Here is a 22,943-nt window from a genome sequence, read left to right as displayed (position 1 = left end):
AACCTAGAACTCACAGAGGTCTGCCTGGCTGACTCCTGAGTGCATGTCTCGCCATACCTGACCAGACTTAAACATTTTTAACCCCTTATTCACTAGTTAGTTCAAATCAGTATCTATCCCCCCATCTCCCTCTCTTATCCTTCCCTATCTTCTTCCTCCACTTCTTGGTCTCTCTCCCTCCCTTCCCCTACCCTGCCTTCCTCCTACCCCTTCTTTCTCCCTTTCTTCTCCCTCACCACCATGCCCAGGACTTCCCAGATGCTCAATACACACTCTGAACCCAGGCCCTGCCCTCCTCCGTTTTTCTATTTTTATTTGAAATGTTTTCCTTGAGGCTGACAGGTGCACAAATGTACACACACATACATGCATACATACACACACATAATATTTCCTTCCCTTTATCTCTATTCCTTTCCTGTTGATTTTGGAGTAGATATTTGAGAAGAATTATCTCTTGGCTTTTTTGGCAGGGGGAGTACACAACATGGTTTCTCTGTGTAGCCCTGATTGTCCTGGAACTCACTCTGTAGACCACACTGGCCTCTAACTCACAGAGATCCACCTACCTCTGCCTCCCAAGTGCTGGGATTGAAGATGTGCGCAACTCCCAGCTTGAGATCCGCCTGCCTCTGCCTCCCGAGTGCTGGGATTACAGACGTGCGCCACCACCGCCCGGCTCTTCTCTTAGCTTTTAACTGACAAAACAAAGATTCTTAGCCATTTGAGGGGTCTTGAGTTTCAAAGTCCTTCCTTCCTTCTTCATCCTTTTTTTTGGTTTTTTCGAGACAGGGTTTCTCCGTAGCTTTTGGTTCCTGTCCTGGAACTAGCTCTTGTAGACCAGGCTGGCCTCGAACTCACAGAGATCCGCCTGCCTCTGCCTCCCGAATGCTGGGATTAAAAGCGTACGCCACCACCGCCCGGCCCTTCTTCATCTATTTTGAGGCATGATCTTAGGGAGCTAAGGCTGACCTTGAACTCCTGATCCTCCTACCTCTACCTTCTAAGTGCTAGAATTATAGGCATGAACCACCATTTGTGTGTGTGTGTGGTGTGTGTTTCTGCATTGCTGGGGATCAGACCTTCATTGCATTAGTAGGCAAACCCTTCACCAACTGATCTACATCCCCAGCCCCCACAGCTCTTTTTTTTTTCTTTTTACTTTTTTTTTCTAATTTCAAGCATAGTTTCTATACAGCATTGAAAAATGTAGAAAATGCTAGATGTTAAAGGTTGGGCCGAGCAGGTGATTCATTCTGAAAAGGTACTTGCCACACAAGCCTTACAACCGGAGTTCAATCTGGGTCTCAGCGTGGATGGAGAGAACTGACTTCTAAACGTTGTCCCCTGGTTTCCACACGTGTCTTTGGTGTTCGCACCCACCCATCCATCATTCACACTTGCCTGCATACACACAATCCTAGTTGGTTTGTTTGTTTTTGTTTGTTTCTGTTGTTCAATCCTGAGAGCACACGCACTCGGTAAAGTTGCGCTGTGGCAGAGATGATTTGCCGACTATACAGCCGTCATTCCTCACTGGCCCCTGCCTGTCTGCCTTACCACAAAAACTCAGACACAGGGCTTATATCCTGGCACCCTGTGGTCCTCGCACGCTGTATGAATTAGCTCTTAGTGTGGCAGCAGGTAGCCCTGTAAAGCACAGAGGATCGGAACAGCAGACGTCCGCATCTTGCTTACCTGTCCTCAGGGCAGGGGTTTGGCTGCTGCTTTGCTGGGCTCAGCTCCATTAATGTCTTCATTCAGAACCAAGGCTGAGGAAGGAAGTGTTTTCATGGCAGAAGCTTTAGGAAAAGCTTGGGGAAACTGGACGAGAGTGTCAGAGAGCCCTTAGGACTCTGTCACGTTCACTTGTGTTGACCGGTCAAACCACGTGGTCCCGGGAAGTAACTCCGCCCACAGGAAAGACCACATTGGACATGGGCACTTGACTAGTTTCCAGTCTGCCTCTGTCCTCTGTGACGATTCCTTATACCCTCATCTGCAGTTGGAATTTGGAGAGAAAATTGATGTGTCACGGGACAGATGAAGGTGTCCCCTGATGTCTGTAGGTGTCACATACTTCTGGGACAGTCCCTAGCTGCCCTGGCTACTGTTCCATCCTTTCTGAGCCACGGCAGTCAGTTCAGGTGATGTCTCTTGCAAGGTGTCCGCAAGGATCCTTGCAGTCCTTGGTCAACTCATCTGTGATTTAGCTGATATGAACTCATCAATAAATTCCATTGTGATCGTTTCTCTCGTCAGCAGCTTCCACGCGTGGAAACAGACATGGCAAGTTTGCGATCTGTGTTATTTGTTGTTTTGCTTCTTACCATATTTCTTTCTGATTATTTCTTTGTTTTGCTTCTTGTTAGGTTTCCCCTGTACTATGAGCTGAAGATTGCCTTTGTCATTTGGCTGCTGTCCCCCTATACCAGAGGGGCGAGTTTAATATACAGAAAGTTCCTTCATCCTCTTCTCTCTTCAAAGGAAAGGGTAAGGTATCTCAGTTATTTTCACACCCTGTCTTTTGGTAACGTCTGTCAGTGCATGCTCTACCTGGGGTTATGAAGAGAGGCCTTTTAACATTGATTATAATTAAAAGTAACAGGGAAAAAAAAAATCAACAACAAACTAGCAGGGCATAATGGTGCAACCCCAGGAGGCAGAGGCAAGCAGAGCTCTAAGTTTTAGGCTAGCCTGGTTTACCTATCCAATTCCAGGCCAGCCAGGGCTACATAGTGAGACCCTCATCTCAAAAAACAAAAACCTGAATAAAATAACATCTATGGATGTGTTCTTGTTTCTGTTGGCCAGTTTGTGTGTGTGTGTGTGTGTGTGTGTGTGTGTGTGTGTGTGTGTGTGTGTGTGTGTTTTTTAAGGCAGGATCTTAGAGTATCATCCTGGCTGACCTGGAACTCCCTATGTAGACCAGGCTAGCCTCAAATTTACAAAGATCTGCCTTTCCAGAGTGTTGGGATTAAAGGCATTCACTACCACATTCCTCTGGATTACTTTATTTTTTTACTCAGGGCCTCATGTAGCCCAGACTGGCTTTGAATTTACTTTGTAACCGAAGATCACCTTGAACGTCTGCTCTTTCTGCCCCTTCCTCCCTCACTACTGGGATCACACACCTGATTTGACTGTGAACTCTTTGCCCCCAGGAAATTGATGACTATATTGTCCAAGCAAAGGAAAGAGGCTATGAGACGATGGTGAACTTCGGGCGGCAGGGTTTGAATTTAGCGGCTGCAGCGGCTGTGACAGCAGCAGTGAAGGTGAGTTTCCCTTTGCTGTGTTGGGTTTTCCAGTCAGCACGTACAGAAAAGTAGCCTCCTTCCTTTTAGGTCAGTAGAAAATGGTGACAGAACTCTGTTTTATATTTATCCTAGCACTTGAATGAACAAATAAGTAATTTAATGACATTTTAACACTTCATTTTCTATGCTACTTGGGAGTTCAAAACTCTTAATTTATTATGAAATTAGAGGTAGCTAATAAATAAAACATACCTGCAAATTTCATTTTGGGATACAATCCCCCCCTTTTAACCTTGAAATAGCTTTGATAAATCACATTAAGTAAAGATGACCATTCTTTTCTCTGTGTCTTTGGTCTCCCCCCTCCCCTCCCTTTCTCTCTCTGGCATTGCCTTGCTAGGATTTCTGGCTTCCTTCTGCACCTCTACTTCAACCAATTTGAGGTAACTGGTTATTCAAAATAAAGCATGTAAAAAGTTTGTGCTGAGTCACTAATGTCATAGCTGTTCTCTCCATCCGAGTTACTGCTTGAACAGCCTTCTCTGGAGACTGGCGCCATGACTCTTGGGCTCCTTTGCATGTAGTAGTTGGTGTGGCTTATTTTCAAAAGCATAGTACAACTGATTTTAGCGTGTGGTACGTGGGAAAAAGAAAAACCAAACGTCACAACCAAAAAGTGCTAACCGTGACTTTTGAAGTCACCATAAGCTGTTTGCTAATTTGTGTGTGCCTTGGTTGCTTTGTGTGTAGGATAGGGTGACATGTCTCTGAGCATACATGATAGCACTGTGCTTGCTCACAGTGGAACCAGGGATCCTCAGTTTCAGGCAAATGGTTTACTAATATGAGATAAAATGTGGGCAATTAGTATTCTACTTTCAAGTCAGACTCTTTTGTTGTTTGTTGTTAAGATTTATTTTTGTTTTAATTGTGTGCGTGCGTGCGTGCATATCTGTGTCTATCGATGTGGGTATAATGCCTGTGAGTGCGGGTGCCCATGGAGTCCAAAGCATAGGATTCCCTGGTACTAGGGTTACAGACAATGTGAACCTCCTAATGTGGATGCTAGGAACCGAAATTGGGTCGTCTGAAAGAGCAGCAAGAGCTGCTGACTTCTGAGCCGTCTCCCCAGCTCAGGTCGGGCTCTTTGTGGCTGCGCTGCGCTGTGGAAGACTGCTGTTCAGTTAGGGGTGATTTTATAGGCCGCTTGAGAGCACGTTCACTTCTCAGAGCCTTCGGCTGGCTCACCTCATGTAAGCAAAAGTGAGAACCCTGATGTTCTTCCTGGCCATATTGTAGTAAGGGCTAAGCAGAAAGTCATTCGTAGACATATGTAGATAACTGTATTGATAATGACTATTGATTACTGTAGAGAAGTAAACTGCAGTGTTTACTGCTATATAGCCTTCCTCTTCCTGGGGCTGTAATGGGCTTTTCTTTCATTAAAATAGATGAGTAGACGCTAAAACAGCAACGTTTTGAACTTATTGGGTGCAGGCCGTGCGTACCTGTATACACACAGACCTGAGCACTGTGAAAAGTGTATTGGGGATTATGCACAGGGTAGGACAGCTAAGCAAATGAAAACTAAAAAGGCAATTATTAACTCTGGGGGAAAAAAAAACAACAAGAATTTTATTAGAAGCAAAGTACAGCTCGGTGGTGGTGGCACAGACCTTTAATTCCAACACTCAGGAGGCAGAGGCTAGCAGATCTAGTTCCAGGACAGAATCCAAAGCTACACAGAGAAACCCTGTCTCAACAAAACAAAACAGCAAGAAGAAGCAATGTACAATAACAGAACCTGGCCCAGCCAGGCAGTAAGAAGAACACAAAGAATTGAACAACTGTCCTCTTGCTGTGCTGAGAAGTGGGGGTGGGGAGGAGGGATGGAGGTGGAAGAGAAAGCTCTCCCTCTCGGGGCACAGGTCAGAGGGTTTATCTTATTGTGCTTGCATGTAGAGGGGTGTGACCACAAAGAGCTTGCTCCTTCCCGTTTAAGCTCAGCATTGTTTGACCGTGCAGGCCAAGTGAATACATTCATTTACACCTCAAAGACATTTCTGAACTTGTCTTATTTAAAAAGCATCATTTAACGTGATCCTGTGTAGAAAACTGCAAATTCAGTTTCAACTTTGAACGTGCATTGAAAACGCATTTGAGGACGTTGTTTTAGTAAACATAGAAAGAAACCCCAGTGGTTCTCAGTTTAACACTTAGAAATATTTCTAATGTGTTGTCTGGCTTGTGTATATGTGCACCATATGCATGCCTGGTGCCCCAAAGGGCAGAAGCAGGTGTTGGGTCCCCGTAGTTAGAGCCATAGTTGTTGTGAACTCCTCTAAGGGGGCTGGAGACTGAACTCATTTCTTTTGTAAGAACAGCAAGTGTTCTCAGCTACTGAGTCATCTCTCCAACGCCTAACCATGTTATATAACTATTTGTGGGGTATTTACTGTATCATGACTTATATTTACTAAGCCTATTATTGCTTCATGGGAAGTCAGCAACCCTCACAATATAATTTTATCCTTATTCCCTTATTTTATCTCGTATTTGCCTTCATCAGTTTTTACCATCCTACCACGCTATCTGTTGCGTGCACACTTGACGTCTCTCCATTATTCTAGTCTAAGATGCAGTCTAAGATAGTCTGGCCCTGTGGCCTCGGAGGCGCCTTACCTTCCGACTGCAGCCAATGTATCTTTTGGTTGCTAAGACCCTCTGATATTAAATAATGTTATCTCACAGCAAGACTTTTCTATAAAAAAAAATGCCACAAAAGATAATCCCGTGTCTACTTCCTCCTTTGTGATTCATGGATTTCACTTTTATATTTAACAACTCAAAATCAACTTTCCACTCCCCGCCCCCAGGCAGGAAACCAGCCCACCACTGAAGCTCACTGCCCTGCTTGCTGATGTCGTGGTTGTTTAACCGAAAGAGTCTCAGTGTGTGTGGTCATACCATGTTCTCATGACTCTAGGAATGCTGGAACACTCGATTCCTGGTGCTGTTGTGTCTGTTAGAAATAGTAACTGTTGAGTACTATGTAATGCAAGCTCTGTTAGCCTCAACCTATACTGTGCCTTCTCTAAGTGGCTGAAATCAGTTTCATTTCCGGAGACATTTACCAAAAAAAAAAAAAAAAGAAAAAAAAGAAAAAAAAAGTATTGTCACAAAAGAACTCACTGAAGCAGGCATTTCATACTCAAGTAAATTGGAGCCAAATTGAGAAATAGGTCAGGATTAAAGAGAAAAATGAAAGAAAAACGATAGCAAAATTTATGCATTGTTTTTATATACATATATATATGAAAGCATGGTTTGTTAGAAATATCTTTCAGTCTAAACGTTATTGCACTCGTTGTATGATCTTTAGGCGACGGCGACTTTCTGCCTAGGATCCCCAGGTTGAACCACCTGAGCGTGTAAGAGATGGAAACAGGAATCTAATCAGAACATTTATTACACCATAAAGCAATTCCCTGAAAAATGTTACTCAGTCCTCTGGCCTCATTACCAGGCATCTGTTCACAAGGTCAGTGTACGAGTTTATTTTGGCTGAGCAAAGCACAAATACATGAAGGACCTTTAAGGATTCTGCTGAGGATGCTAAGCAACCCTGCTTCCACGGCAGAGATGCAGGTGGCATTGCCGTAGCTGCCCGCCACCCATGCGATGAAGGGCAGGTGAAGAGCAGAGCCTCTGGCCCCTTGGGCCACCTCAGCATTCACCTGGCAGCCTCTTCTCATTACGTCTCTTTAATGGACCCCCCCCCCAAAAAAAAAAAACTTAAGGAAATTAGAGCTCTGCAGGTAAAATTGCTGAAATCTAATTGACTTTTAAAGCCACCATTATTACCTTCAAATTCCTGACCCCTTGCTATCTGTTTTAATGACTTTCTGTTTGTGAAAGGATTTTGAGAATGTTCATTTACAGATTCTTCCCCTTTTCTGTAGGGAAGAGAAAATCCAGTCCATTTTCCTACAGTCCACAGAGCAGGTTAGCGTAGCTGACACCGAATTCTAGAACACTCGAATTAGTCTGGATTTTTTTCTCTTTAAGTTTGGATTCTGCCATGTATCGGCCACAAGACCGTAGGCAAACCATCTACACTAATGTAAGAATTAAGCACTTTTCTTGTCTATAAAGCGAAGGGTAGACAATTGATATCTAAAACCTGCTGCATCTCCAGAACGGCAGCTCTCAACTGGAAGTGGTTTATGCTGCAACGCGCACCAACATGGACGTTTTAGGTCCTCACAAGTGACCAGGACCCACTCCTGACACCTAAGTAGGTGTCAGGGATGCAGCTTTACTGACCTGCATGTAGCTTACTGTCCTGCAGGGCAGAAACACTGCAAAGACTTTCCAGTTCCGAAGAGCAATGGCACTGAGATAGAGAGACCCTGCTTCAAAGGTGGACTGAATCTGGGCAGGGGCGGAGGAGGGGAGGACACATGACTAAACTAAAAACATACACACATGTATAAGAAGTTTAGGAAATGATTACAAGTCATTTTGATCTTCTAGTTCCTTTTAAATTTTTTATCTATAGTAATTATTCTTCAATCTCTAATCTTAAACACTAAGATACATCATTCACCTAGTGGGACTACATCTAGATCCACCCTGGACTTCATCGATGCTTTTATCGACTACCCAGAGGGGAGGTTCCCCCAACAATGAGAACTAAACGTAGCAACTGTTAAATGTAACACCCGTCCCAGATGATGAGTAGCGCTGAGTGACGGTCATAACGGAATGGGATAGTAAGAATTACCATAGAAAAGCATAGACTGTGATAAAGCTTGATAGGATAACACTATATGGCTATATATAGATCTAACGCTGTATGGCTGACCTAGAACCCAGGACCCTCCTGCCTCAGTTTCCCAAGGGCTGGGATTACAAACGTGAGCTACCATACCCAGCTGTGCATATAGTTCTGACATGAATGAAATCTAAAGTGCTAGAGTATGCAATGCCCTGTCAATGGTGACTCCTTCTTCCTGACTGGAGTGCTGTTTCTATACTCTACACAGACTAGCCTCAATTTTCTTATCCTTTTGTTTAATATTGTGCAAGCCAAATAGAGGAAGAGGGGCACACATTTAATTGAAGCAAAGCAGAAATACCTGTTAGTGATAAATGAGTAGGCTTTGCTACTTTGCCCTCAAAACAGAAGCTGGGCTAGTGAGATGGCTTGGCAGATAAGAACACATACTACTCTTGCAGAAGCCTGGAGTTCAGTTACCAGCACCACACTGGGTGGCTCACTACTGTGTGCCTCTGGCTACAACCTCCAGCTACAGCCTCTGGCTTCTGCACGCCCCAACACTTACATGCACACACCAACTCCCCCACACACACTCACACACCCATCCCCCAGACACATGCACAGTTTTAAAAAGTAAAATTTGTTAAAAACTTTTTTTAAGAAATCTTTTTTTTTTTTTTTAAGATAGCAGAAAAACTATTTTTATTCTGTGTTTGTTTCATTTTCGAGGCAAGGCCACACACTATGTCTGGCCTACCTCTGTCTCCTGGCCACTCTGCAACTGTGTTTCTTTTGATGATAGGAAGCGAAGCATTAGATACAAAAACCCTAGTGACCAGTGGAGCAGAAATTGTTATTGTGTAGCATGTTACTATAATCAGGTCTCCATTAAGCCAGCGTGAGGACAGATAAGGACAACGGTGGCTGAGAATGCTGTAGCAAAACCCTTCACTTGGAATACAGATTTTAAAGCTAACTTTTAAAAAGATTTTTCTTAAACTTTATTAAATAAAATCATTAATTCAGAATATTAAAGAAAAATTTGAAGGGTTAGAAAATTAATCACCCATCTCATCTACCTAAACATTAATTATACTGTCCTCATTTTGCATATTTTCCCACATACTGCAGGCTTGCGATCCCTTCATCATGGATGTGATTAGGACCAGAGTGAGCAAGTTGCCCTTCGGATATGGTTATTTTGTAATTACTTCTCTCCTTTGAAGTAGTTACATTGGATAATTACAACATATTGAATGTTTTTCAACTTTACAGTGCTACACTTATTCTCTGTTCTCATTTTAGATGTGGTTTTGTCTATTAAAAAAAAAAAACTATATAGTTTTTCCCAAGGTAGTAAGAACTGTTGAAGTGTCAAGAGTCCTCCACAAAAAAAAAAACAAAAACCCAGCTTATATCCCCTTTTTATTCCCCATTTGTCTTCCCCAAGTGTCACCAGCTGGCCTCAGAATCATTGTAGCTGAAGACAACTTTAAGCCTGTGGTCCTGCTGCCCTTGTCTCCTGATCACTGGGATGACAGACATGCATCACTAGGCCCTGTTCAGTCCATGCTGGAATGGCATCCTGGACTTCCTGCAGGCTCGTGCTAAGCAAGTGCTCTGCCCACTGAGCTGTGCCCTTAGCCCCACTTTCTGCTTTACCACAGGCCGTCACTGAGGGAAGGCAGGGCAGGAACCCAAGGCCGGAACTGAGGCCATAGAAGAGTACTCCTTATAGCTTTGTCTCCATGGTGTGCTCAGCCTGAGTTTTTATACAACTCAGGACCACCTACCCAGGGGTGGCACCGCCCACAGTGGGCTGGTCCTTCCCACACTGATCTTTAATCAAGGAAATACACTACAGATCTGCCTACAGGCAATATGATAGAGGCGTTTTCTCAACTGAGGTTTCTCTTCCCAGATAACTCTGGTTTATGTCAGGTTGGGGGCAGGGAATAGTCATAAAAAGAATACTAAGTGTGCATGTTAATGACCTGCTCAATATAAAACCATTCTAAGCCAGGCGGTACATGCCTTTAATCCAACACTCGGGAGGCAGAGGCAGGCAGATCTCTGTGAATTTGAGGCCAACCTAGTCTACAAGAGCTATTATTGCCAGGAGAGCTAGGGTTGTTACACAGAGAAGCCCCGTCTCGATAAAACCAACAACAACAACAAAAGACCATTCTAGATGGTCTAGGAGGGCAGAAGCCTAAGATTCACCCTGTCTCTGGTCTCCTAAAATCTTGCTCCTAGCTCCTATAGCAAACACACATCATACAGCAACAACAGCACTCTGGTTCATTGTTGAGGTAAGCTTTCTCTACTGATTGCACCAATTAAAACCACTTGCAATGGTACAATTATTAACCCAGTCAACAATCAGTGCCATTGTACCTCATTAAAACCAGCCCTGGAAACTGTATTCAAGGAGGTGGAGAGGTGGGATAGATAGATAGATAGATAGATAGATAGATAGATAGATAGATAGATAGATAGATAGATAGATAAGATAGATTAGATAGATTAGATAGATAGACACACAGATCTACTTAAAACCCAAGTCATAAAATGTGGACTTGCAGGCCGTTTGTATGTAGGTATGGGATGGAAAGAACAGGCCAGGAGTCAGAAAGAGCAAGGCACAGTAAAGAAAATGACGAACAGTTCTGAGGAGATAGATGAGCACAGCCCTTCCGTGACCTTTGTCTCTACAGTGTCTCGCTCCCATCTCTGTTGTAAGTCAGTGCTATATATCTGCTCAACAGAAAATAATATGATGAGCTAAGTTTGTCAAGAGTCTTTTTAAATGTGTTATTGTGTGTGCATGATAGAGGAGAGGCAGTGTGCAGAGCACAGCTTTATGAGGTAGACTCCCTCCCTCCCTCCACAGCTCTGTGAGGTAGACTCCCTCCCTCCACAGCTTTGTGAGGTAGACTCCCTCCCTCCCTCCACAGCTTTGTGAGGTAGACTCCCTCCCTCCCTCCCTCCACAGCTTTGTGAGGTAGACTCCCTCCCTCCACAGCTCTGTGAGGTAGACTCCCTCCCTCCACAGCTTTGTGAGGTAGACTCCCTCCCTCCACAGCTTTGTGAGGTAGACTCCCTCCCTCCACTCCTACACGGGGACTGGGGATCAAACTCAAGTGCTGAGATTAAAGATATGAGCCATTACACCTGGATCAAAACCTAATTTTTTGTTTTTTGTTTTGGTTGATTGGCTTGTTTTTACAAGGCAGGGTTTCTTTGTGTAGCCCTGGCTGTCCTGGAACTTGCTCTGTCAATAAGGCTGGTCTCAAACTCAAAGAGATCACCTGCCTCTGACTCCCAAATGCTGGAATTAAAGGTGTGCACCACCATCCCTCCAAAAATAATTTTTAAATGTGTGATATCCACTTATTTTAATGGGGAAATGGATTTTAAACATTTTCTCTTTTTTCCTTGGATATATTTCCTTATGTTAAAGTGTTTTGCCTTTATGTTTTATATATGTGTACCATGTGCACACTTGGTATGCAAGGAGATCAGAAGAGGGTGTTGGGTCCTCTGGAGTTGGAATTGCAAATGATATATACTGTGTGGGTGCTGGGAAATGAACCCAGGTCCTCTACAAGAACAATGAGAACTTTTAGCCACTGGGCTTTCTCTCCAGCCCCAACTTTAAGCGTTCTCGCACAATTCAAAGCGTAGCAGAAATACAAACCTTACCTAGGCAGTAGACACAGCGTGTGGTTTGACATGGTATCGGTAAGCTAGAGTACTGAATCACGACTTGTGAATCGAGGAGCTGTTTCTTCAGGGTAAAACACACGTGAAAAGAAACGCCCAAATGTTTGTAACACCTTTAACGCTGAAGTTTAGAGATGAAGCATGACGGGTGAGTTTCCATGGTGATGTGAGAAGTAGAGGCAATCCGAAATTCACGTGTGTGGGAAGAAATCATCAGTGTAAACGCCTTGAGACAAGTATTTTTAGCCCAGCTATAAATAAAACAATGAATCATCCGTATGCTATGCAGATTTAAAGTGGGTAAATTTAGGGTTTTTTTTTTTTTTCATTTTACAAAGCTTCACAGTTCTTAAAAGTTCAGATGAATATCCCCATGAAAGCCAAGTGGTGATGAAAATCATTGCACGCGGCGTGTGATGGGGATGTTCTCTGTGCTGGCCATACTCTTTCCGCTGCAGTCGCCTGCAGCCAGAGACAGCTTAGCTTAGATGTGGCTAGTGAAAGTAAGGAACTTCATTTCTGCTCTGCACAGTGGCACGTGCCTTGAATCCTAGCACTGGGGAGGCAGAGGCAGGTGGATCTCTATAAGTTCAAGGCCAGCTAGGGCTCCACAGAGATACCCTGTCTAAAAAAAAAAAAAAAGCAAAGTGTGTTTTCCTTTTTAATTAATTTGCATTTAAATATTTGCTTGTGTCTGTCATATTTTTAGGACAACAGTAGGAGCTTAAGAGCTGGCTCAGTGGTTAGAGGTGTTTATTGCTCTTGCAGAGAACCTGGTTCACTTCCCAACTTCCACATGGTAGCTCATTGCCTCTACCTCCAGTCCCAGGGGATCAGACAGCCTCTTCTGGCCTGGCAGGTCGCTGCATCCCTGTAGTACACATACATACATGCAGACACCTCATATACATAAAATAAAAATGAATATACCTTTTATGAAGACGAAATGAACTATCCTGTGATGGACATGTCTGGCCGGATTGTTTATTGTGTGAAGATGTTTGCATATCCAAAATTCTTTGGCTCCTAACTCTTTCCACCGACCTCCAGTTCAAGCTATTACCATTCGTGACTTACACTTGTTTTAAAACACTGTCCTTCCTTGAAGAACTTCTCTACATCATAAATATTAAGCCCCAGCAGGCTAGTTTTACTATTACTAATCCAGAATACTGAGCCACAACTCAGAATTATATTGCTATTTGCTCTGAAGTTAATTTCATTATATTAAAAATAAAATAAAAACATATCTTAAAGTTTAGTATAATGCTGAAATGCCTGGAATAAAATGTATTGATGTAATGGCATACTTTAAAATACATAAAAAGGAAAATGGATTAATGTTGCTATAGATATCAGAAAGCAGGTATAAACAGCATGTGGCATTCACCTAGATGTCAGCCGCTCCAGGTGCTTTTTTATATAAAGAAAGATGTGCAGGGATGTTAATATGTGACAAAATATTACTGTGTTTCTTAATTAAATGTTGTAACATGTTGTATGACAAATAGAAGAATATTAAGTATTTGAAAGTATCTTTTTTCCTCGGGTCTTATCGCGTCTCTGTTAAATAGAGCCAAGGAGCAATAACGGAGCGCTTGCGGAGTTTCAGCATGCATGATTTGACAGCCATCCAAGGTGATGAGCCTGTGGGACAGAGACCCTACCAGACTTTGCCAGAAGGAAAGAGGAGAAGCAAACAAGCCAGTGAACCAGCAGGTATGCTTATGTGTTGGAATATGCACGGGTCTTTCATAAAAGGGCTAGAGTTCAGGGTGGCTACTATATAACACATGGGTCAGGAGACAGAGCTCACTTGGCTATTGATACCATTTTTGTCAGGACAGAGTCTTGTGTAGCCTATGCTGTCTTCAACCTCTTGATCCTGCCTGTCGGTGCTAGGACTATAGGTGTGAGCGACCACACCCAGCAAAATTTACTCTTTTTAAACATATATTTTGGGGCTTATTATTTCGTGTGTTGTATTTCTGTTTTCCAGACAGGGTGTCATAGCCCAAGCTTGCTAAGGCTGACCATGAACTTTCTGGTCCTCTTGTGTCTAATGGACAAGTGCTGGGCTCAGGTGTGCAGCCCCACATCTGATATAATGCAACCCTAGGAAGAGAATCCAGAGATTTGGACAAGCACTCTCTTGCCAACCGAACCACATGCCCTGCTCAAGCATGTCTTTTTGAGTCTCAATTTTCCTGTGCAGTTTTGAGCTTTGATTTTACCTGTAGCCCTTTCTTTCCAAATTTTCTCTAAGTCAAACTGCTAGTTGGCCTTTTGCTGCCGACAGAATTTGTGAACCTCGCGGGGTATGGTAGTGCACGCTGGTAGTACCAGCAGTTGGGAGGCAGAGGCAGGTAGATCTCTGTGATCTCGAGGCCAGCCCGGTCTACAGAGCAGGTTCCAGGACAACCAAAGTTACACAGAAAAACCCTGAGGGGGGAAAAAAATGAAGAAAGGAAGATTGATCATTTGATCATGCAACTCAAAGCAGAGCTGTGGCCTCCCAAGCGTCTGTGAGGTTTTAGGGGCTGTGGGCGTGGTTCAGAGCTCAACCCGTGCTTTAGTTCTGAATGGTCACCAGCACTCTCTGTTCAGACTGTGGACTGACAATCTGAGCAGTTCCATGGGTGAGCAGCACTCTGCGAGGTCTGTGAACAAGCGGGGACGTTGACTCACAGGTGAGAAGGCTTAAGCGGATGACGAGCTATGACTCAAAACCAAAATAAGATTACTCCAGCGGGCAGTGTGGTGAGATTGCACACTCGAGTTCAAGAGCTAGCTTGTCGGCGTGTTCTGCAGAGATGATGAGCCTGCAGAGATGATGTGCCTGGAGTGGACCCACCGGTGTGGTCTTGGAAGCAGGTGTGAAGCAGGCAGAGTCCTCTCACCGCCGCGGCTCATCCGCAGCTATCTTCCTTCACATCCAGGCGGAAAGCTAAAGATGCTGAAGACATGCCTTTTTTTTCTCTCATTTATTTAACTTTTTGTTACGTGCATTGCCTATTGGCCTGCATTTTTGTCTGTGTGAGGACGTCGGATCCCTTGGAACTGGAGTTACAGACAGTTGTAAGCTGCTATGTGGGTGCTGGGACTTGAACTCGGGTCCTCTGGAGGACATTCCTTATGAAGGTGTTAATCAGTCTTTTTAAAAACTTCATTCTCTTAAGAGACAGGCTGAAAATGATTATAATAGCTCAAGCTAATTTTTAAAATAAAGTAACAGCCCCTCCTTTTTTTCCTTTCTTTTTTAAAGACCGAAGTTTTGTACTGTAACCTAGGCTGACCTTGAACTCTTGGCAGTTCTCCTGCTTCAGCTTCCCAAATGTTTAGCCATAGTTGCTCTTCAAAGAGAGGGGCTGGAGAGATGTCTCGTTGGTTAAAAGTGAACACTGCTCCTAGAAAGAACCCAAGTTCAGTTTCCAGTGTTTATTCGCAGCTGCCATAACTCCCGACTCCGCCACTCTCTGTAGGCACCTGGACTACGTGTGCATGCCCATATACAGATATGTATGTATGTGTATACATACTTGTACTTAAAAATAATAAAAGTAACTCTTCCACTTTCTCCCCAAAATGAATAATATTTAAAATGGTGGCCAGTGTCTAAAAGGTTATAATCAAACTAACCATTAGTTAAGGTAATACTTTCAAGAATGAAGACCTGAGGCTGGGCTGTGGCTCAGTGGGTAGAGTGCTTGCCTAGCATACAGAAAGCCCTGGGTTCCATCCCCAGCATTTCATAAACGGGGCTTGGTGATACACACCTGTAACCCAAGCGCTCAGATTTGAAAAGTGGTGGAAGCAGGAAAGATCAGAAGTTCAAGGCCAGCCTCAACTACCTAGCAGTTTTTGGTCAGCCTGAACTACGTGAGACCTTGGGTCAAAACAGGAGAGAGAGAAAAAAAAATATGAGAGAGAGAGAATATGAGAATTACTGTACAGGAAGGAAAAGAACACATCTTGCATCCCAAAGAAGACAAAAGGAAGCCATCAGAAATGTTCTCATTATCTGGCCAGAGTGGCACACACCATTCATCCAGAGGCACACAGATCTCTGAGTTCAAGGCCAGCCTGCTCTCACTCTATAAGGTGAGTTCCAGCAGAGCCAGAGCTGCACACAGAAACCCTGTCAGAAGGAGGAGGAGGAGGAAGTGGAGGGCGGGGGCAAACAAACAAGAAAGTTCCCCTTGTCAACTGTAAAGCCCCCCCAGTTTCCTCAAACAATCACAGTCCCTTTGTTCAGAATGAGGGGTGACTGGGCTCAGCAAAGCAAAGTAATTCTGTTCAGGGTCCCATGCAGCTGTGCTCCAACAGCAGCTGGGACTGGAGCCTCACACCCAAAGGGCTCGCACGTGTCCCTGTCAGAGCCTGGAAAGGCCAAGCAGCAGGTGTTAGTCTGTGTCCCCTCTGTGTGGACTCGCGGGAGTCACCTGGCAGCTGCGGTTCCCACAAGACGCTGGCAGAAATCCCACTCGGGGCCTTCACTGCGCCATTGGTGGTGACTGTAAAAGCCTGGGAGGTTGAAGGGGAGGGGGAAAGCCCTGAGCCAGCCTCTTGGACTTCCTGTGAGTTCAAAATGAACTGAGCATTTTGGATGACAATCTGCCAGACAAGTGTTCAGAGAGGTTTGTCCAGGACCTCTCCTCTCCTTCACAATAACAGAAGCCAAGCACCTACAGTGACAGTTGATTACCATGAAGACTGACGATGTCCCATTCCGAGGGGGAGAAATAGGTCAGTGAGACAGCGTGGTGGAGAGGCGCGCAGTTGTATTTGGTGGTCAGGATTAAGAGGTGTGAAGCTGTTCAGTGTCTCTACATGCTAGAAAATCCAGAGCTCTTCTAAAAGGTTAGCACTGTCTGCTTCTATGTAGTGGGGCTTTTTGTTTTTCTTTTGTGTGTGTTCTATTGTTTGATTGGGAGGGTGTTGTTGTTTATCTGTTTGTTTAGTTTTAATTCATTACTCAATCAGAAATAACACAATATTCTTATTTTGGTTTTTGTTTGTTTGTTTTTGTTTTTGAGAAAGGTTTTTCTCTCTGTAGCCTTCACTATCCTGGAACTAGTTCTGTAGACCCGGCTGGGCCCAAACTCAAAGAGGACCACCTGCCTCAGCCTCCCAAGTGCTGGGATTAAAGGCGTGCTCTACCACCGCCTGGCTAATACTCTTATTTTGAAAAAAAATTAAAAAATACAATAGAGAACTCAAGAAATGACAGCCTCTATTTTTTTTCTAATTTATTTTCTTCATTATACAAGAATAATTTTTTAAGAAGCTACTTGGCAGTTTAAAAAAGGAGAAATTGAGATTACGTAAAAGCCTGCTTCCTGTGACATAGAATGGTCTGGAGGCTGTCAGCGCGGCTCAGTTGGGTGAGTAGAGGAGCTTGCCACCAAGCTTGATGACTTAGTTCCAGTTCCAGGACCCAAGTGATAGAAGGCAAGAGCGACCTTGAAAAGCACGTGTGTCTGTGCATGGCATGCACACTTAAATAAATTAACTTTTTTTTAGAGAAGACAGAGGACTAGGGAGATGATTTCATGGTTAAAAGCAAATACGTCTCTTTCCAAGAACCCCAATTTAGTTCCCAGCATCCATGTTGGTCAGTACAAGGCATCCTGTAACTCCTGTTCCAGAAGGTTGGGGACCCTCCTCTGGCGTCTGTGGACACCTGCACGTACATGCACGTACACATACACATGATGAAATTAAAATAATCCAAAAACAAAATAGCATAGCTGGGGCATGGTCGCCCAGGCCTTTAATCCCAGCACTCGGGAGGCAGAGGCAAGTGGATCTTTGTGAGTTCGAGGCCAACCTGGTCTACAAAGCCAGTTCCAGGACAGCCAGGGCTATTATACAGAGAAACCCTATCTTGAAAAACCAAAATAATAATGATGATAATAGTAACAACAACATAAATCCCTTCAAAATACCCCTGACACCCTTCCAAGAGAGAGAGAATATGGCTTCATTTTACCCTAAATAAGGAACATCTCCCTACTTCCTTGAATTTCCTCCCATCAGCCTCCAGCCTCCATTGCCCCAGCCCTCCACGGTCACACTCGGTGCTGCCTGGAATGTGCTACTCTTGACTACTATAGGAAAACAAAGGATTCTGGCCAAAATAATGTCTGATTCTGCTTCCAAATCCTTTCTGATTTCCAGCCTAGATGTTTGGCAGCCTAAAATTGTTATTGCCTAATATATAATTAACGTCATTTATGTTATTATGAGAGTGAAAAGCATATTAGCAACTGTTCACAATTTGCATGGTAGGTCTCAAATTATTTGTGTCCTGGGTGAGCTGACTGACAGACATTTGTTCCACACCATTTTCCTGATGGAAAACTTCATCCGTGCTTCCTCCTGGGCCCTTATCGTGCGCTCCTTATCTTTATTAGAGAGGGCTTTAAAACTGCTTAGGGCCACGCAACTGCGCACACACCCCCACCCCTGTCTTCATTGCCTTAGACTGGCCCTTGTCTGGCTTTCGCCAGGAGCCTTGGGTTTTGGTTCTCAAAGCTATGGTCATCATCTCCCAGGGCTTGTTAGAGATGCTCATCTCAGCCCTCCCCCCAGGCCTGCTGAATCACAAGCTTCCACGGGTGGGGCCCAGCGATGTGTACTGACACGTTATCCTGCTAAGACACGCTAGGGTCTGAGGGCCCTGCCTTCAGGGATGGGGTGCTCTTGCTCCTGACTCCTAACCTGGAGTACTACTAGGATTCTTACAATAGCCATCCCTCCTGGATGCCTGCATAGTGGACAGAAATGAGTATTTATCGGGCCACATAACAGCCACTTAGCTGGCCCTATGGTCACTGGCTGATCTTGTGCTGAAGGTCTCCTCTTAACACCTGTCTCATGGCCTTGGTTTCTGTGAACGGAAACATCCCGGCTTGATCAGCACTGTAACCTTGCCCCAGTGAACTCACCTTTCCGATTGCAGCCCCTTTGCATCTTTCCTGGGCTCCCTCATCATTTGACCAACAATGTGACAAGTAGGGGAGGGGCTTGGGTCCTAATTAAAATCAAAGGCACAAATGACACCCTAAAACACAACATTTGGGTTTTATGCAACTCATATGGGAATGAAAAGAAACTTTACAACATATCTGATTATTTTTTACTGAGGGCCTTTTTTTGGGGGGGGGTTGTTTTCTTTTTAACAGGGTGTGGGTGTTATTTCATTGTTTGGAAATTTTTAGGAGAGCCGAGGGTTTTTTGGTGTTATTTGGCTTTATTCTTGTTGTTTGGGTTTGGCTTGTTTGTTTGGTTGGTTGGTTTTTCAGAGACAGGGTCTCTCTATGTAACTCTGGCTGTCCTGGAGCCCATTCTGTAGATGAGGCGAGCTTCAAACTCCGAGATCTGCCTGCCCCCGCCTTCTAAGTACTGGGATTAAGGATGTATGACATGTGTCACCACAGCCTGCCTGTTTTGGCTCTTTAAAATCTTAGATATTATTATTGTGCACTTAGAGGTCAAAGGGCCACTTTGAAGTCATTCTCTTGTTCTGCTTTTTCCCGTGCGTTCTTGAACTCAAGCTGAGTCACCTGGCCAGTCCTCTTTTGACATGGGGTCTTACCTTTAACTCAGGCAGATCTTAGACACAATCAGTCCTTCTCTGCTTCCTGAGTTCTTGATGCCACCGGTGTGTATCATGTCTGACTGTGTAGTGGGCGCTCCTCTCTCCTCACCGTATTCTGTATAAGTGCTCTTACTCACTGAGCTGGCTCCCAAGCCCTCTGACTTATTGTTCATAGTGAGAATGGACTGCTGGCCATGGTGCCATGACTGTGAATTCCAGCCCAGCCTGGGCTACAGAACAAGACACATCTAAAAAAAAAAGTAGGCAAATGAATAAAAGCTGTCAGGGAGAAGTTCATGGCAGAAATGAGTCCTCTGATCCTTATCTGCAATCATGCACAAAGCAGAAGTTCACTGAGAAAGGCCAGGGGCACTTTCCAGACAGCAGGCAAAGCAACCCCAGATAGACCCTCATGTCACACAGGTGAAGAGGCAGGCTAACTGTGGCCTCTGTCTAAGGCATGCTCTTCTTGGCCATTTGTTTAGCCTACGGAATTCCAGTGAAGGATGGAGGTGAGCAAACAGACGAAGAGGCCGAGGGGCCGTTCTCGGATGACGAGATGGTGACTCACAAGGGGCTGCGGCGGTCCCAGAGCATGAAGTCTGTCAAGACCATCAAAGGCCGCAAAGAGGTCAGTGTGCATCGGGTAATTGTTTTCCTGATGGTCCGTGTGAGGGGTTTCCTTCTGCTTTGTCATTACCGATAGAAAATGACCCGTGAACGAAGGATTTGAGGGAGAGGGCAGCGTGGTAGTTCAAACCTGTCATTAAAGCGGGTGTGGTGGGGACTCTAAGGGCATCCCCACCACCACCACCACACCGGAAATTCTGAAATAGGAAAGTTCTTATTTTGTGCTCTTTGTAGACAGTGGCGTTCCCATCTAGCAAACTCCGCAGTTACTCTATCTCTTGCTGCCTTCTACATAGGCAAGGAAAGTTGCTAGCGGAATCAGCTGTACAGTGTTGCTTTCTGCGAGCCATACACGATGAGTAAATAGTAGGCATTTCCCTGCAGTCACACGGTGTCGTTGTACTAAGACTCACCGACCGACTGTGTCCTCAGCAAGACGTAAATAGTAAGTCGGTGTTTTCATCTGGCATTGGAAATGTCCTGTGTACTGCACACACCCGTCATGTCACCAGCTCCATTTCTGTGGGTGTTCTTAGTAAGGTTATAACTGGCAAGAGTGTTGCTTCGATGACCGATTGCTTTGGGTGCTCTGCTGGCGTTTGAACCAAGGGCCCCGTGGAGGCAATGCAGCCACCATACTTTTGAGCTGCGTTCCCAGCACATTATATTAGACAGGGTCTCAATAAGTTGCCCAGACTGACCCAGAGCTCCTTCTGTGGCCAGAGTAGAGCTTGAACTTACAGTCCTCCTGTCTGGCCTTCTAAAATAGTTGGCTTTTTATATCAGAAGAATCAAACAATTGTTATGATGATGAGGTATTAAATCCTACCTAGTTAGCAGGGCGATGGGGTGCACACCTTTAGTCTCAGCACTTGGGAGGCAGAGGCAGGCAGATCCCTGTGAATTTGAGGCCAGCCTGCTCTACAGAGTGAGTTCCAGGACAGCCATGGCTGTAATACAGAGAAAGCCTATCTTTAAAAAAAGAAAAAGAAATAAAAAACAAAAAGCCTGCTTAGTTTAAAAGAGCAGTCAGACTGTTTAGTTCTGCTTGTTTTAGTTTCGGTTAGTTTTAGCTAGTATACAAAATAACAAATATCCTTAAGGCATTTTTAATGCATAGTTACTTTAGGTATCTTTTGTTTGGTTTGGGTTTTTGGTGGTGGTGGTTTTTGTTTGTTTCCTGGCAGGGTTTTTCTGTGTCCTGACTCGCTTTGTAGACCAGACTGGCCTCAAACTCACTAAGATCCGCCCACCTCTGCCACCACTACCTGACTGGGTTACCTGTTGTTAATACTAACACTTTTCTTTCTTCAGGTGCGGTATGGTTCGCTCAAATATAAAGTGAAGAAGAGACCACAGGTGTATTTTTAGTGTCTACACCTCACCTATCTCCAGACAAATAACCCTAACAAATCAACTTCATATTCTAACTCAATGCATTCAGGACTTACACTTTAATTCTTCTGATTGCAGCAAGGATGGGATTTACTTTAATAATTTTAAAGAGTTTGTGTTTCTTTAACAATTACTTTTAGATATTAACTGCTAAATGTAGTTATGTAAGGTTTATTGATGTACATGTCTATAACAGCAGTTACAGAGAATCACATTATCTGATTTCATCAGCAACACTGAGTGTCTGGGATCTAAGGATAAAACACAGACCCAGGGTATACTTGAAAAGTCTCTCCTTCAGGATACAACTTGCCTTTCTAGTGTTGCATCATGTTTACACCCACCCATCCGTGCCGCCCGCATCTGTCACAGGAGGGTGGTGACAGCCACTGAGCAGCCAGTGTCGTGACAAAGACATAGTGTAAGGTGGTGACATGTCCTTTACATAAGCCTTGGAATCGTTCCACCATGAGTTCAAAGTCTTTGAAACAGATGTTTGAAAACCAGATGTCCACACAGCACTTTCCTGGCTGGTTTTGCACACTTGAAAATTGTTTACTTATTTTATGACTGTACATTTACTTTAAATTTTATTGATGCTGTCTTTTTTGTTGTTGTCTTATATTCTGACATGTCAAAATTATGCCTTCAAATGCATCATCTCCTTTTCCTATGTGTTTGTTTTATTTGTTAAATTCATTTGATTTATACTAGAGACACATAGCTAACACTCATTAATTTTTTTCTTTCTGATTTTTGTCTTTTGAGATAAGGTCTCTTGTAACCCAAGGGTGGCCTTAAACTCCTGTCCTATTCTTGCTTCCACCACACAGTTGATGGGATAACAGGTGTGTATTATCACACCTGACTGATTTTAACTGCTTTTTAATTAGTTATTAACATGAACCAGTTTCTATCGTTGAATTTGATGTGTTTTTATCAGCAACAATTATATTATTTTATGTTTTAAAATGTAGATTTTTGGAAGAGAGTCAAGACCAGTATATCACTTAGTGTTTTCTTCTTTCTTGCTTGCTTGCTTTCTTGCTTTCTGCTTTTTTTTTCTTTGTTTGTTTGTTTGTGTTTTGGGGTTGTTTTGTTTCTTTGGCTGTTGGGGGGGGGCAGTTAGTGACAGGGTTTCTTTGTGTAGCCTTTGTTGTCCTGGAACTAGCTCTGTAGATCAGGCTAGCCTCGAATTTACAGAGACCCACCTGCCTCTACCTCCTGAGTGCTGGGATTAAAGGTGTGTGCCACCACTGCCCAACTGCACTCAGTGTATTCTGACTCATGGAACTGCCCAGTGACCACACCCCTTTCTCAAGCTTGGCAGACGCAGATGCTGGTTTAGAGACCTGGTGGTGACTAAAGTCATTTGAATCTTTTTCCTGGCTGAGTTTATTCCCTGAAGATGAGTGTCAAGATAGAATATAAACAGTTGATGCTACATAGCATAGGCTCCCAGAAAAAGATCACCTTTTTAATATGAGAGATATAGAGGGATTGAACTCGGAGGTTCATTTCAGGTTGCCCTACTAACTGCACTATG

The 22,943-nt window shown here is 44.0% G+C and overlaps 1 protein-coding gene across 1 annotated transcript in view; it reads left to right on the top strand.

The window, feature by feature from the left end:
* The window catches only part of Reep3 (receptor accessory protein 3), a 51,313-nt gene extending 28,847 nt beyond the window's left edge, over positions 1 to 22,466 (top strand). Inside the window, exons 4-8 of the mRNA XM_013351231.2 lie at positions 2,373 to 2,493; positions 3,165 to 3,278; positions 13,344 to 13,488; positions 19,858 to 20,003; positions 21,317 to 22,466. Of these exons, the coding sequence (XP_013206685.1) occupies positions 2,373 to 2,493; positions 3,165 to 3,278; positions 13,344 to 13,488; positions 19,858 to 20,003; positions 21,317 to 21,373 (583 nt within the window). The 3' untranslated portion in view covers positions 21,374 to 22,466. The remainder of the gene's footprint in view (positions 1 to 2,372; positions 2,494 to 3,164; positions 3,279 to 13,343; positions 13,489 to 19,857; positions 20,004 to 21,316) is intronic.
* Positions 22,467 to 22,943: the final 477 nt, after the last annotated feature.

This window comes from Microtus ochrogaster, linkage group LG2 (genome assembly GCF_000317375.1).
Source record: "Microtus ochrogaster isolate Prairie Vole_2 linkage group LG2, MicOch1.0, whole genome shotgun sequence".
Lineage (NCBI taxonomy): Eukaryota > Metazoa > Chordata > Mammalia > Rodentia > Cricetidae > Microtus > Microtus ochrogaster.
This window is presented reverse-complemented; position numbering and strand designations above follow the sequence as displayed.